This window comes from Meleagris gallopavo, chromosome 10 (assembly GCF_905368555.1).
Source record: "Meleagris gallopavo chromosome 10, MGAL_WU_HG_1.1, whole genome shotgun sequence".
Classification (NCBI taxonomy): domain Eukaryota; kingdom Metazoa; phylum Chordata; class Aves; order Galliformes; family Phasianidae; genus Meleagris; species Meleagris gallopavo.
In genome coordinates, this window is record NC_139413.1 from 14509596 (window position 1) to 14523694 (window position 14099).

General features: G+C 40.4%; 1 protein-coding gene across 2 annotated transcripts in view; it reads right to left on the reverse strand.

The window, feature by feature from the left end:
- Positions 1–2027: 2027 nt before the first annotated feature.
- The window catches only part of LRRC8D (leucine rich repeat containing 8 VRAC subunit D), a 46659-nt gene continuing 34587 nt past the window's right edge, over positions 2028–14099 (reverse strand). For both annotated transcript variants that reach the window (XM_085232250.1, XM_085232249.1), the window contains one exon: positions 2028–7188. In XM_085232250.1, coding sequence (XP_085088376.1) covers positions 4616–7186 — 2571 coding nt within the window. In that variant the 5' untranslated portion in view covers positions 7187–7188 and the 3' untranslated portion in view covers positions 2028–4615. The remainder of the gene's footprint in view (positions 7189–14099) is intronic.

Below are 14099 nucleotides of genomic sequence, written 5' to 3' on the forward strand. Positions count from 1 at the left end.
TTAAGAACCATCTCTTAACATGTTCCTAACAAAAACAAAACAAAAACAAAAAAAACTTGCTTGAGAAATGTTTAATTTAAAGGCCCTCACAAAAATTTATATCTGAAAAAAGAGAGCACCCAGGCTGTGAAGGGCACTGCTGCCAACCTTTGCCTGGCAGTGAGGCTCACTGTCCATTACAGCATTGCACCATGGTTGCAGGTGGCCTTACTGTCATTTGGGAATGCAATGTTTCACATTACATCTGTAACAAAGCTGGGGCTAACACATCCTCAGAGCTCTTTTCCAAGGAATCTCAAACTTCAGACCTCCTGAGCTGCTTGGCAATCAACACATTCAAGCAGAAGTCTGTCTCGGTCTGCACTTCCATTCCTGCAAACACATTTCTTATCTTTTGATTTGGCCTGAACAGCACATAAGCAGTTGCTTTCTGGCTCATGTTCCAGCTGTGCTGCATTAACTGGGAGGAGGATTACTGGAATCACCATCACTAACCTGTTGCTAAGTCTTGGCAAATGTCTGGCAGGAATGAGTTAGGGAATAGTATTTCTGCGTGAAGCAGGGTGACAGTCTTCAAGACATCCTGAGATTTCTTACCTGTGAGACTTTGAATCAAATTGTTCTGGGATCACATATTAGAAATGCATTGATAAGACTATGCTAGGCAGCTAATGAAGAGACTGCCTGTCCCTATTTGATCATGCTACATGACCTCACTACTACATAACTGGTGTTTTTAATAAATGAAAAAAAATTCAATGATTGTTCAAGAATCCCTGGTTTTTAACCAGGAAAAGTAAATCTTTTTGATACCTGTTTCCCCAGCTGAGGCAAACATCGGGACAAAACCAGAAATAAGTCCCAAGTAGTAGGACCCCCAAGAAGTCCCCAGAAGTAGGTCCTCCCATGGGTCCAGCACTCTTCTGGCTTTTTAGCCACTCTCCTCAGTTCAGACAGAACTGCAGTGCTATGCTCCCACAAATCTGCAAGGCCACAGGAGCCCCACTGAGCCACCCTCAGCTCACTGTTGCTGTGCCCTATGGGCTCTGCCATTCACACTAGAACACCTTAGCAAATTCAAGGCTTTTATCCTCATCCTTAGCACCCTCACAGGTTCACAACCACACACCTGACAGAAGCCTCATTTTTGTATGATCACAAGCTACAGATTTACTCAGTATTGCTAGGTTCCTGCACACAGTTTGCTGTCTTGAGAATGGGGGAGATATGAAATCTAAAATTGTTCCTGCAAGGAGTCAGGATGACAGCCAACATCACTGCTGTAGCAGCACCTAATTCATCTGACCTGACTTTAAGAACAACAGTTCAACCATTGCCTTCACATAAATGTAACACCTTTACATTCCGTATACACAGAATGATGTTAGAAAGAATAGCTATTTCCCTAAGATTTGTATTAAAACACAGTCCATTAACTGACATTGAAGAGGGGAGAACAGATCCCCCATGACCAGACACGAACAACAGTGTAGCAAAGGAGAAGCCCAGACCAGAGGGAGCAGCTCAGGACTGCAAAGCCATCTATCTAGCAGCAGAGAGCCTTTGCTTAGTACAACATCGTCCAGCCTGCTCAGAATGCAATAGCTCAGTTTGTGCCACAAGACACACGTGTTCCAAAAGGACAACTTACTAGAAAACTGAAGGATCTTCTCAAAATTGTGTTGCAGAGTAGGAAGCAAACAGAACAGGCTTCTCCTATTTCCTCTTATCTAAAGGAACACAAACATTTTTCTTCCAGAGCCACAGGTATACTGAGCAAAAATCTGCTAGTCAAGTAAAAATGGTGGTGCCTCATTTAAGTTATGTATACGAAGTAACAATCCCACCCTTCTTGACATAATGTGTTGTAGTTAGAAGCAATACCTACAGAACTTACTAGGAGATCCTTACACCTTCTCCTTAAATTTAGAGGCACCAGAGAGCAAGTTCAACGTAAGACACTTGAAATCGGAGACTTCACTATGCAAACATGTTTTCCCCCCCAGAAATAATAGATTAGAAGAAGATATGAACATCTTATTTATTAAATCAAATAGAAATGCAAAATATGTTTCACATGCCTTACATGGAAAAGAGATGAACTTCCAAGACCTTAAAGCAAGAGTGTGTCAGTTGACAGGCAGGAAACAGGAACATTATAAACAGTCACAGAGAGAGGAAGGACTGGGGAAGGAGGCGGCCTGGGGAAGATGGGCAGTTCCTCCCCACGCTGAGAAGGTTCTCCTAAAAACAGGAATGGAGGTTATGCTGAGTAAGCATCACAAGCCTGAAATTAAAACACAATTATTTGGAGGAAGTTGCCTAAATGAGTACAACTGGCTAATAACTAGTCATACAGGGATCTAATTTATTCATACCGTACTCACAGTAAGTGAACATGGGCTTATTTTTGAACAACAGTAGGGACACTAGGAGCATCAGGAACATCCAAAAAAGCTTTTTAAAAAAAGCAGGATCAGCCCATGGCTGCATTCTGTGTGACACTGCTATAAAATTAAGGGAAAAAAAAAGTTGAAGAATGTAAAAATAGTTCTAAATGTTCTAATTACTTTGCCATCTTCCAACTCTTCCTCCCTCCTATACACAATTTCTTGGAAACTGAAATGACAGTCAACAGCAAATAGAATGCATATACCAATATTATATCCCACAGTTTTTCCTAAGAGTTATTAGTCCAGCCATTTTAAAGTGATCTATGTGCAAAAAATTAACACGTGAAAGACTTTCTTAAAAGCACAACAAAAAAATCCGCTGCAGCCTTAACAACTCCTAGTTGAAAAAAAATAAACCGAGAATTAGCATAAACATTTCCCAGTGGAGAAGAGATCAGTAACTGCAAGTGTTGTGCCAAATCTCTGCCTTGGTGCTGCAGAACTGTCAGCATCACGAGTTTACCAGCAGCTGGCAAGGAGAAAATAGACCGTATCTCAAAAGAAGTGGGAAATCCACCGTTCACTAACCAGTCTTCTGGTACACATAACACAGGTATGTATTCAGAGATTGCTACCTACAGTTGAGAACAGTCATCCTAGCATGACTAATAGTAAATGATTAATAATAAAATGTGCAAGAATCATAAGAGTAGTATTTAAATTATTTTTGACTGCTCAATGCCCCTACGCTTAAACTATCCCCTTGTTAATAGTGGTGTAAGTCAGGGCAGCTCTGATGAAGCTGCAGTAAAAATTGCTGTGCATGAGGATTTGTGTGTGAGAAGAACGGTCCCTTGAACATCAGACTAGTTCAGTCCTGACCACACTACAATAGGGAATTGTGTTTAAACCATGAGTAATCATGTAATCATCTCCCAGCATAGTACTTCTTTTCTGCACACATGGAATGTAAATGGCCAGGATTTACAACTGATGATTTTGCAGATTTAATGGATTGTATTTCTTTAATGGTTCTGGCAATGTAATCTCAGTTAAAAAAAAACAAAAAACAAAAAACAACATCACCAAAATCAACCAAACAAAAAAATCCCACACTCACCGCTGTCTGCTTTTTTTCTTTATTTGATGACTCATCTGGCACACATTTAGGGTTCTCTAACAGTGCATAAATGTTCAAAAATATCAAATTACTGGGGCTGGGGTAAGGGTATCCTACAGTTAAAGTCTATGTGTGGAAGATATGCTACAATAGGTGATAAAGCTAAATCATGTTCGGGTAATTCTATGTCTCTGTCATTATCCTGGAAAATAGAGCAGACAACCCTGTTCCTAGGCAAGGGCTGCGAAACAAAATAATCACTGACTCTTGTAAAACATCTCGAGTTTCCCAGATGGAAACTCTGAAGAGAAGCAAAACACCAGCAATAAAGTCACCTGCTGTTTAATGACTCTCAGAACTTACTATGCAGAACAGTTCAAACATCAAAACTATCCCCAACTTGGAAGGCCAGTGGCACTACTCTCCCTTCTACCACTCCCTGCTACTCAAGACAAAGGAGCCTACGGGGTAGAGGAGCTGTGGAACAGGACAGGTCCTCGCAGCTCTGAAGGAGTCACATTAAGTCATAAACAAATCTCATCCAAGACCATGAGGTCTTCAGAATGAAAAATGAGGGCAAACACATTTGGCCCCATGCCAACCACATACCTTAGTGCAGGAAAATGGTGGCTTCATTTGCTGAGAATAGCTAAACACTAACAACACACCAACATGTGTTTCAAGTGCTGTTAGAATCATCCCATATACAACACTTATCTTTGTTTTTCCTCCCACAATGCACTAAAGTAAATCCAGACCTTAAAGAATAACTTGCATAGTAAGAAAAGGTCATCAATTTAATCATTTACTTTAAGCAGGCAAGCAAATTTGTAAACATTCAAAAGCGGCAGCATCCAAGTTACAAACAATTTAAGGAAAAAAGAATTGAGATTATTAAGGTTCTTTTTATCCTCTCAAAAATTTTGGAAATAATCTTTTTAAAACACTGCAAACATTGAACACTCGGTTACATCTCTTATAATCCCACGAGTCGTCTTGCCTTCCAAGGAAATCTGCTTTCTAAAAACGCATGGTCTCACAATAGCCACACTTTTTAGCATTTACTGTTTGGAAGTTAGCTACTTGAGCATTTCACCTCAGCTTAAATCCCATTAGCAAAGGGAATGCTTGTGTCTTGGTTCAATACCTCTTTAACTTCCAAGGGCAAAGTGTCAAAGAGGTGATCTTCCACGACAAGCCCACTTTTCCTGAGAAGCTGACACTGCCCCAGCGTGGCTGGCAGACGGTCTAAGCAGTTTCCCTTCAGTTCCAGATGAGTCAGCTGCAACAGTTGACCAACTTTATCTGGGATTGAGGTAATACAGTTTTGTCCCAGACTCAAAGTCCTCAATTTAACACATTTAAACAACTGTTTTGGCAAAACGTCGACTTTGTTTCCTGTGATGTGAAAATGCTGCAGATTTTGAAGCAAACTTATTTCCACTGGAATCACTGCAATTGAGTTGTAGCTTACATCTAAACATCTAAGTTTCTGTAAACTGAACACTGCAGCTGGTAAGGATTCGAGTTTGTTATTGGAGAGGTAAAGAGACTCTAAGTTCTTTACGTGGGTAATGGAGGAAGGAATGTTGACTATTTTATTGTGCCACAGCTTTAAACAAGTCAATCTTTTTAAGTGCTGGAAACTGATGATTTCTTCAATTGTGCGTATGCTATTTGATTTTAAATCCAGTTCCTGTAAGTTAGAGAGGCTGAAGATGGCATGGGGAATTCTCTCCAGTTCACAGTTCTGCAGTTCCAACTCTGCAACATTCATCATCTTCTTAAGGCTATTCAGTACCACAAGCTTAGTGCCGTCATTATGAATGACCAGTTTTGTCAGATGTGGTGCCACATCTGTGATATTGGGGGGGATTTTGGTCAAATTGCTCTTCACATGGAGAATTTTAAGGTGTCTCAACTCTCTGAGAGACTCAAGCCCTATCATTTTATTATTTTCAGAGTTCAAGTTGCCTATCAAGTACAATTCTCGGAGGTTTTTGAGCAAATACACCCACGCAGGAATTTCTGCGACATCTGTGAATTTTACATAAAGGCATCTCAAATGGTCCCGGAGGAAGCTGAAGGCAGTCTGCTCGACCTTTGCAGGGCAGTGGCACAGATGAAGTTCCTGAAGATTTGTCATCTGGGAGATTTTTGCTGGGATTTTCGCTTCAGGAATCAGCTCCAGTTTTAACACATCCAGATCCGTCAGATCAAAGACTGCATCAGGGACCCCCGATAGCATAAAAAGGTGCAATTCTTGCTTATCCTGGGCATTGCGGGAAACGTGTTGCCTCAGCTTTTCAAAAGTCCATTCGTGGTTTAAACTAATTTCACGTAGTTTGTTCTCACTTACCTCTGACAAGAAGACACCAAACCTTTTAGAATAAAGCTGGTCATACTGATCTACCATATGCAAAAGAAACGCAAAGTCATTTTTGACATCGGGAATATCACTGAAACTACTCTCTTCTCTGACCTTTTCAAAGGAATATTCTTTTAAGGGTATTCGGAACAGCCAGAAGAGCGTGTAGAGACAGATAAAACCATAGACACAAATAAGAGAAATGTAGCTGATAAGCAGCTTCTTCAACATGTAAGCCATGTTGTGCGTACATTCAAACTGCGTGTAGCCAATCAGGTGTTCCACTTTTGGGTTGCAGATGTGTTCAAAACTAATGGTGTTGACAAAGTTTGCAGTATAGCAGAGAATAAATATGAATTTAAAAGTCTTGATGATAGTCTGGCAAACGTAGAGTTTGTAAATCAGATCGCTGTCCTCCACGTGAGCCCGGAACTTACGGACTTTCTCAAACAGTGCTTTGGCTTGTTCTCCATCTTTTTTATCTAAAATAGTGACACTGGGAACTTCAATCATTGGCTTGTCAGCTGAAAATTTGAAGCCAGACTTTGTTATCATGGGGGTGCTGGCACTTGGGCTTCCTTCATCACTGCTAGTGGAAACGTACTTGGGCAGGGACTGGGCACCAGTTAACCTCTGTTTGTTCTCCTCAGAGTCCTCACATGCTGTTTCAGACAGTGCTTTTGTAGTCCAGGGGGACTCAAAGCACTTCCCTAATATGGACACAAAATGCTCAATTTTTGAGCAGGTCTTGGGATACTTGAACCAAAAATTGCTACTGACTATTAAAATAATGGTATGGATGAGAACAAGATAGGGAAAATACTTTGAATACCAAGGAAGAGCCAAATGATAGCACATCTGGTTAATAAATACATATTGCTGAAAATCCAAGTTTGTTTTGCGGCCTGAAGAATCCTTCTGCTCCTTCTTCAGCTCCTGACTTGATTCAGTGGGTTGATACTGAGGAGAGGTAGCTCTGCTCAGAGGTACATCAGGTGTTACAGTAGGGGCACTTCCAAAAGAAACCGTTCTCATTGATGCTTCTTCTCCTTGACCAGTAGTTGTTTCAACAGTGGTAAAGTCAGCCTTCCCTGATGTGCTGGGTTGTGCTTTTGAGTTTATAGTAGACTGTAAAACCGGCAAGCAGACCACCTGGTCTTTGGTCAATTGCATGGTTCCAGCAAAAATAGCAACCATTAACATCACAACCGCTAGATAATCCATAAATACATCCCACCATGGTTTCAAGATACGATAAGTTGGCTGGATGTCATTGAGCGATGCAACTTCTGCAAGGGTAAACATTCCTACAAGAAAGCAAAAATGAAACCAGTGAGCAGGTTATTTTACCATTTGAAAAACAATCACACCATGGACATACAAGTCTTCAAAAAATGTAAGTTTTCGTTAAATCTTGTTAGATATCACATGTTGTCTATCGTTTCACTCAAAAGGGTTCTCTCAAGGGATATGTACAGAAATGACTCAGTATTTTAGCATCGAAACAGAAAGATTATCACTTCAGGCCAGCTCCCCTCCTGCAAACTTTTACCAGTTTTGCACCTGCACAACATGGGGCTTGGCGAAGGTAGTCAGAGAAGGGAGGGCTACACCTCACTGCAGTACACACTCACTGCATGGTTGCAAGTCACATCCCAACTGCTCAGAAAATGGGCAGAAGGAACTTCCACATCTCCCTTCTTGTTTTTCACTGGGAAAATAAATATCTAACACCCCTCCCTCACCAACATAAGTTGATGGAGTCTTGTAATGCTCCCTGCAGCACAGCTTTCCTCACTCCCTTTGCCCAGGGCCTGCAGCTGCACAGGGACACAGCAGCAACAGCCTGCATCCATCAGAGCCTCACTCTCTCTGCATAACATTAGCTACAAACACCTGTTTGCCTTCACATCTCCCAGCGCTTACCTAGATGGAGTCACAGCAGGACTGATTGGCCCAGAACTGCTACCCAGAACATTCAACATTTTGGTAACAACAGCATGTGGAAGAACAGCACGAGCCATTTGTGCTAATGTGAACAAACACTTTGAAAGGCCTTCCTTGCTCCAAAGGCACAACAGCTCCCTGCCCAGGAAAGGTGAACACAAACAGCCACTTCTTGCATGGATGCTTTTATTATGCAAGCTGTTCAGAAGAGATGCTCTAAGATCTCATGCTGCTCATCCACCTCATCATCCACACAAAAATCCCCTCCATTCAGTTGCTAATGCATCAACACAGGAACGCAGTACCAACACAGAGAGGACCAGTCAGCTTGCTGACTACAGGAATTCCTCTCACCAAATGAAAGTGATTTTCTTTGCTTTTGCCATGAGACCATCTGGCTTAGAACACTATAATCCAACCACTGCACCCTTGCCTGCTCCAACCAGCCAAAGCAATGAAGAAGGAACAAGAAAGTACAAAGTGGTTCCACCTAGAATTAGGAAGAACTGGAAGAGTAATTTAAAAAAGCTAAAGCTAAAAATCACCTGTCAGACCTCTGTTGTACAAAAAACTATTTCAAAAAAAGGTTATAGCTTGTGCTATCCTCTTCGTGAGGCTGTAGTCAGCATGATGTAACAGGAGCTTTACACTCAGAAGCACCATATCCATTATCATTACCATATCCATTGCTCTGAGCATATACCCTCTTTCAAGTTACCGATGTCAAAGTAGTTCTTCTGCGGGTACAGATTTTCAAAAGACATGAGAAGTATCCTATGTGGTATTACTGCCTAAAACCATGTACATCACAGAAAAGACAGAGAGTATTCTGTAGTTATCAAAATCAACTCTGGGAACTGAAAACTGGTCTCCCTCCACGCATCTAAAATAGTCACGTGCTCTGAGCCTTTAAAAACAGAATGTAAACTGTAAGCTTATACACAGTCCAAAGGCACATTCTGACTGACAAGTAAACAACTTCGTTATTTTCTCCCTTGAATCCATCATTACATTTATCATTCTTTGATTTTACTACAATACTAACCACAAAAGTTAATTTTTGTTTTACACTTGCAGATGCCCAGGAAAAGTCAAAATATTAAGAGGTACTCAGAACAACGGACCCAATACAGTACCTTCTTTTGGGCTTTCCTAATGCCAACACTGAATTTAGATTATTTTAAGTTTTTACTACCTGTTCTTCAAGCTGGAGTATTCCTTGGATTTGATATGAAGCCTTTTCACTGCTAATTTTCACCTCCTTTCATGGGTGCCATATTGGGGTTGGGATTTCACAACCAGCTATAGGGATGGCATGGTTAAGTAAGAGGCAAACTGTTGGAAATCTGAGCTTGTGGTTGACTGCACGAGCTGTGACTCACTGTCCTGTGCCTTCTCCCCTCAAGGCCACTGTGGGCTCCATTCATAACATCAGTGCAAAAACTGTAAGCAGGCAACTCAGTAAGTACTATACAGATGAATGTCCTCATGACTCACAAGGCACCAAACAGACCTTGAGCATCGGCAGAAGACACAGAGATCCAGATCCAAACTGTGGTTCCTGGAGAGAAGAAGCTTTCAATTTCCGATATGGAACGTAGGGACATAGTCTCCTTTTAAAATAGCATGTTAGTTCAGTGTTAGTAAGAACAAATTTTAACTCAAGCCTGTTACAGTACAATATGCAGGGCTGCACAGCTACACAAAATAAGGAAGACTTCTAAATAAAGCAAAATAATCTTTTCTCCAAAACCCATTGTCTCCAGTTCTGTAAGCTGGATGACTCTCTAGGATAACATTAACTTCCCCTAGCTCCAAATCCAATATCTCCATCCAGCCACTGAGGTGTTTCCCTCTAGAAAATATTTCTTGGATATAACCTAATGTAACTGCTCTAAGTGCAAATGCTTCTTCCTACCTCCTGAGGAGGAAAATTGTAAATTCTCCCTTTCCACTGCTAAAACAATATTGAGCTCTAAAACTATAATGACCTTGTTTAGTTTGGAATTATATAAACATATCACAGAAAGATGCAACTGCAGTGAGAACTGACAATCACAATACAATTGTTCTAAGTTAGATGCTAAGTTAAATCAGCAAGGGTGATAATCGATTAAGTTCAGAAGTCAAACTTTCATTAATCATAAGGCGAAGCTATAATAAAGCTGTTGAATTTTTCTAACTTATTTCAGACTATCACTCTGTATTTCAGATTTTAATGTATTGGGGTTACTTCCTAAGAAATATTTTAGCTTAAATACAGAAATTAGAGGAAAAGGAAGCAGCAGATTGGTATGTCACTTTAATGTTTATTTACATCCTACTTCTTCCTGTACTTACTGATATAACTTCATCTTTCTGACCTCGTAATTCACTGGCCCTCCTGTTTTAAGAGCATATTTAAAGTTAAAGCAAATTCAAACTTAAAACAAACAAATAGAAACAGAATCACAACACATAAACCTCTTGTTTCACCCTCAGGTTCCCAAGACTCTGAACAAGAGCACTTTGTCTCAAGAAACAAGAAGATTCTTGAATGAGCTTTGTCATCGCAACTGGTCAAGAATTCTTTAAGAATAATAAAAAAAAAATAACAAAACAAAACCAACACACTTCTAGTTGTAAAGAAAAAATAGTGCCCTGTCCAAAATCATTTGCTTCCTTCCCACAGGAAATTTTGGAGAAGAAAAGTTTTCCCATAACTTTGCTTTCTTGCTTTTGATCAAGTCACCATAGAGCTCCACTTATTTCCTCTGTATATTTTACTCTCTTCCTACCAACTATTCCTACTTCCTTTGCTTTTTCTACTTCTGCAGTATCCTATGAAGACAGCCAGTTGGGCATGGATGTGCTATGAACACAATATGAACTGCTTCTAGCCAGGAGCAACGAGCACTAGCCGATCCACAGACAAGCTGCAACCACCACCACCACCACGGCACCATCTGGTCTTTGTGCCTCACACAAGGAACTAAATGAATGTATCCTGCACATACAGACATATACAGCATCTGCCCTCGTTATCCATTTTATACTTTAGGCTAAGCAAATTGCTACGGGAAGAGTTACGTGACTTAAAACTAACAATATTTCAATCCAAAGGTAGAACTTCAGAGATGATGTACCACACAATGCTCTGTGTGCATCATTAGTGATAACTGAATAAGGAGAATGCAACAAAGGCAAATGAGATTTCTAACAATAGAACAAGAGTTTCACAATGCCTTTTAAATGTGTAAAATGTATACACTCAAATGTACGGAAAAATACGTTGCTGCTATTTGATAGTTGCATGATTAAGGAGGAGGATGGATTAGCATCAAACACATTGAGAAATAAAAGAACAAGAAAACCCACCACCAATGCATCCCCTACACTCCCTCACCCCCGTTTCTCACCCTGAATTGCATCTCCACTCCTTCACCTGAAATTGCACAATTACAAGTTTGGAATTTGACTGAAACAAAATATATCATCTCTCTGATACAGACTGTAAATAAATTCCCCAACTGGAAATCATCATCTTTATGTAAAATATTGACCAGATTGACAGTAATTCAGTAAATGAACAAGTAACAAAACACAATTTCTCTCAGGCTGCACATACATATGTTAGGCTTCAGTATGCCGGAGACGGAAATAAGATTCTCACTTTATAGAACCAGTTTCAAATTAGTACCCATTTACAAAAATATGTTGGTTTTTTTTTTTTAAATCTTCAAAAATTCTGCCCTTCAAAGCTGGTTGTATAACACTGTAACCTACTTTTGGATGCTGCTATTTAAGTGTTTACACTCAATCTTCCTTGTTTATCAGCTCTTTGGAAGTCTAGTGCTATACATCACTCCTACACAGATGGTTTTGTAATCAACGTGGTATTTGAAAAGCAGCATTAGCAGCCATAATTTCCCTAACAATAAACTCTCAAATCATACCTCAGTCTTTCCTTGCTATAAATCACCAGGTCTGTTTAAGGATGACTTTCAAGACAGAAGTCCAGCACTGCACTGCTGAGTAGTTCCTAAAAGCACCCAAAGGCCATTAACACAATTAAGTTGGCAATTACCACATGTGAGTTCCGTTTCCACAGAGCACAGAAAATGAACCACTTTCCACTCAGCCTGCTGTGCTATTCCTGAATAAGTCTTCTACTAGAGGAGCTGCTTTGAGCAAAAGTGCAAGCTTAAGTTTTTAGTCACATTTACCCCAAGGCTTCAGGATGCAGATGAGGGGCTCAGCCTCTTTCAGAATACAACTAGTCAGTTTCTCACCTTGAAAAGCTCAGAGAGATCCTACGGTGAACGTCCAACAACACTGAGCTCCTTGCTCACACTTTCCTAGCATCAGAAACCACAAAGGCTCTGAGATAGAAGTCAGGAAAAGGAAATGAGCAGACAATGAGAGTGGTCCTTGAGCATCCCTCTGCATTGCCAGTGAAGAGCTTGCCATAACAAGTTGTGATACAGCTCACGTCTGACAATCACATGCACTCTTACCATTCTGCAACAAGCCACCTAGCAGGGCAACAGGCAGGAATCCAGGAGAACTGATCAATGGAGGCTGGACCCAGCAGGAGCTTATGCTTTTCATATCTGCAAGCAACAGTCCATGAGCACACAGAACTTTGACAGGCAAATTATTCTCTAATTGAGAACATGAATTGCCTGCAGGTAAAAATTTGTCTATAGAAACCTTAGAGCAGAGTAACAAATGGACCTTGAGGATGAAGGCAAAACCACACCTTAGCATAGCTGCACACACCTGTGCCAAACCTAGGTTGCTGCTAGAAGAACCACTGCTTACATGATATCAGGAATTCAGCAAGATGCAAAAGCAAAATGGACATCTGGTAATCCCACCCTCCTTTTACCCAACGCAGATACATCACTAGTGATGGCAACAGTGACAGACAGGCAGGGATAAAACTTGAAGAAGCATTTTCTCTTTTACCTGAGAACAAGAACAGTGAGCAGATGCTTCCTATCTCAGTTCACAGAATTCCTAACACCAAGCCAGTAATACCAACAAGACATCTTAACTTGTGTGCACAAAACCTACAGTTTAATGCAAAGCACTTCTACTCAAACGCAATTGAAAGTTTTGATTTAACCCACATGGACATAAAACATAGTTACACAACACAGATCATAATGGCTCCTTGCACTTCAGTGTTAAATGTTTAATTCCTTTGTCCTTTCAAAATCTGCTGTCCTCATATCTTGTCGGTGATGTTTCTGCAGTGCTTTCCTGACCGCCATCAGAAGCGCAGAAACACAGCAAACATCTGGTGCTTCTACTGGCCAGAGTACTTTGGGAATTTATCAAGATGCAGAAGCAAACTACATCAAAATAAAAGCACATCTGGTGATTCCAGTCCCTACAGACTGCTTTTAGTCCCCCAAAAAAGTCATTACAGGAACTGGGAGAGAAAAAAGACAAAAAGTATAATGAAATCTTATTTTTAGCTCAGAAATCTGAAATATAAAACAAATCAATAAGTTAAGTTTGCTTTTACATATGTATGTCCTTGTGGCTACAAACATTGTTATATAAAATTGCTTGATGTCAGGTAGAAACAGCACTCCGTGACTCATGCAATTCCTCTGAAAAATATTCTTTTCTGGTCTACAGCCACACACACTGCCAGTCTGTCTCATCTTGTTGTGGATTTCACTAGGAACTGGGGCAACTTCAAAAGCTGTAAGAAATTAAACTTGGCACTGAGTTGCTCCTTTGGTGATTTTAAGACAGTCTGTGAAGATACAAATCTTAATACAGAAGATATTAGTACCTCTAACTACATACCCAAAACATACAGAAAGAATAGGAAGGAATGTCTACCAAAGAAAAAACGCATCACTGATGTTCATGTTGCTGCAGGCTTTAAAAGCCCCTCTTCAGAGAGGAGCAATCCCTCCACACTAACTCACAACACCTAGGAGTCTAGGTTTACTTCGTTTCCAAACCACATTTCCATCAGAATGTAAGCAGGTTTACTGAGTACCTAACACCAGTTATTCTGAATGAATACTTCCCTTATTTTAGTTCTAATGGATGTGCCAGTGACCTTGCACTAGAACGTTTACAGCACCTTCACAGAGATTCAGAGCCAAGAACAGACAAAAAGTTCCTTTAACGAAAGCACAGGGTCCATTGTTGCCTATCTGAGCTGGTTCATCTCTGCAGACAGAAGAGCAAACACAGACTCTCACCGGTTTATACATTAAACAGAACTTTCACATATGATTTGCACACACATGAAATACTGTAG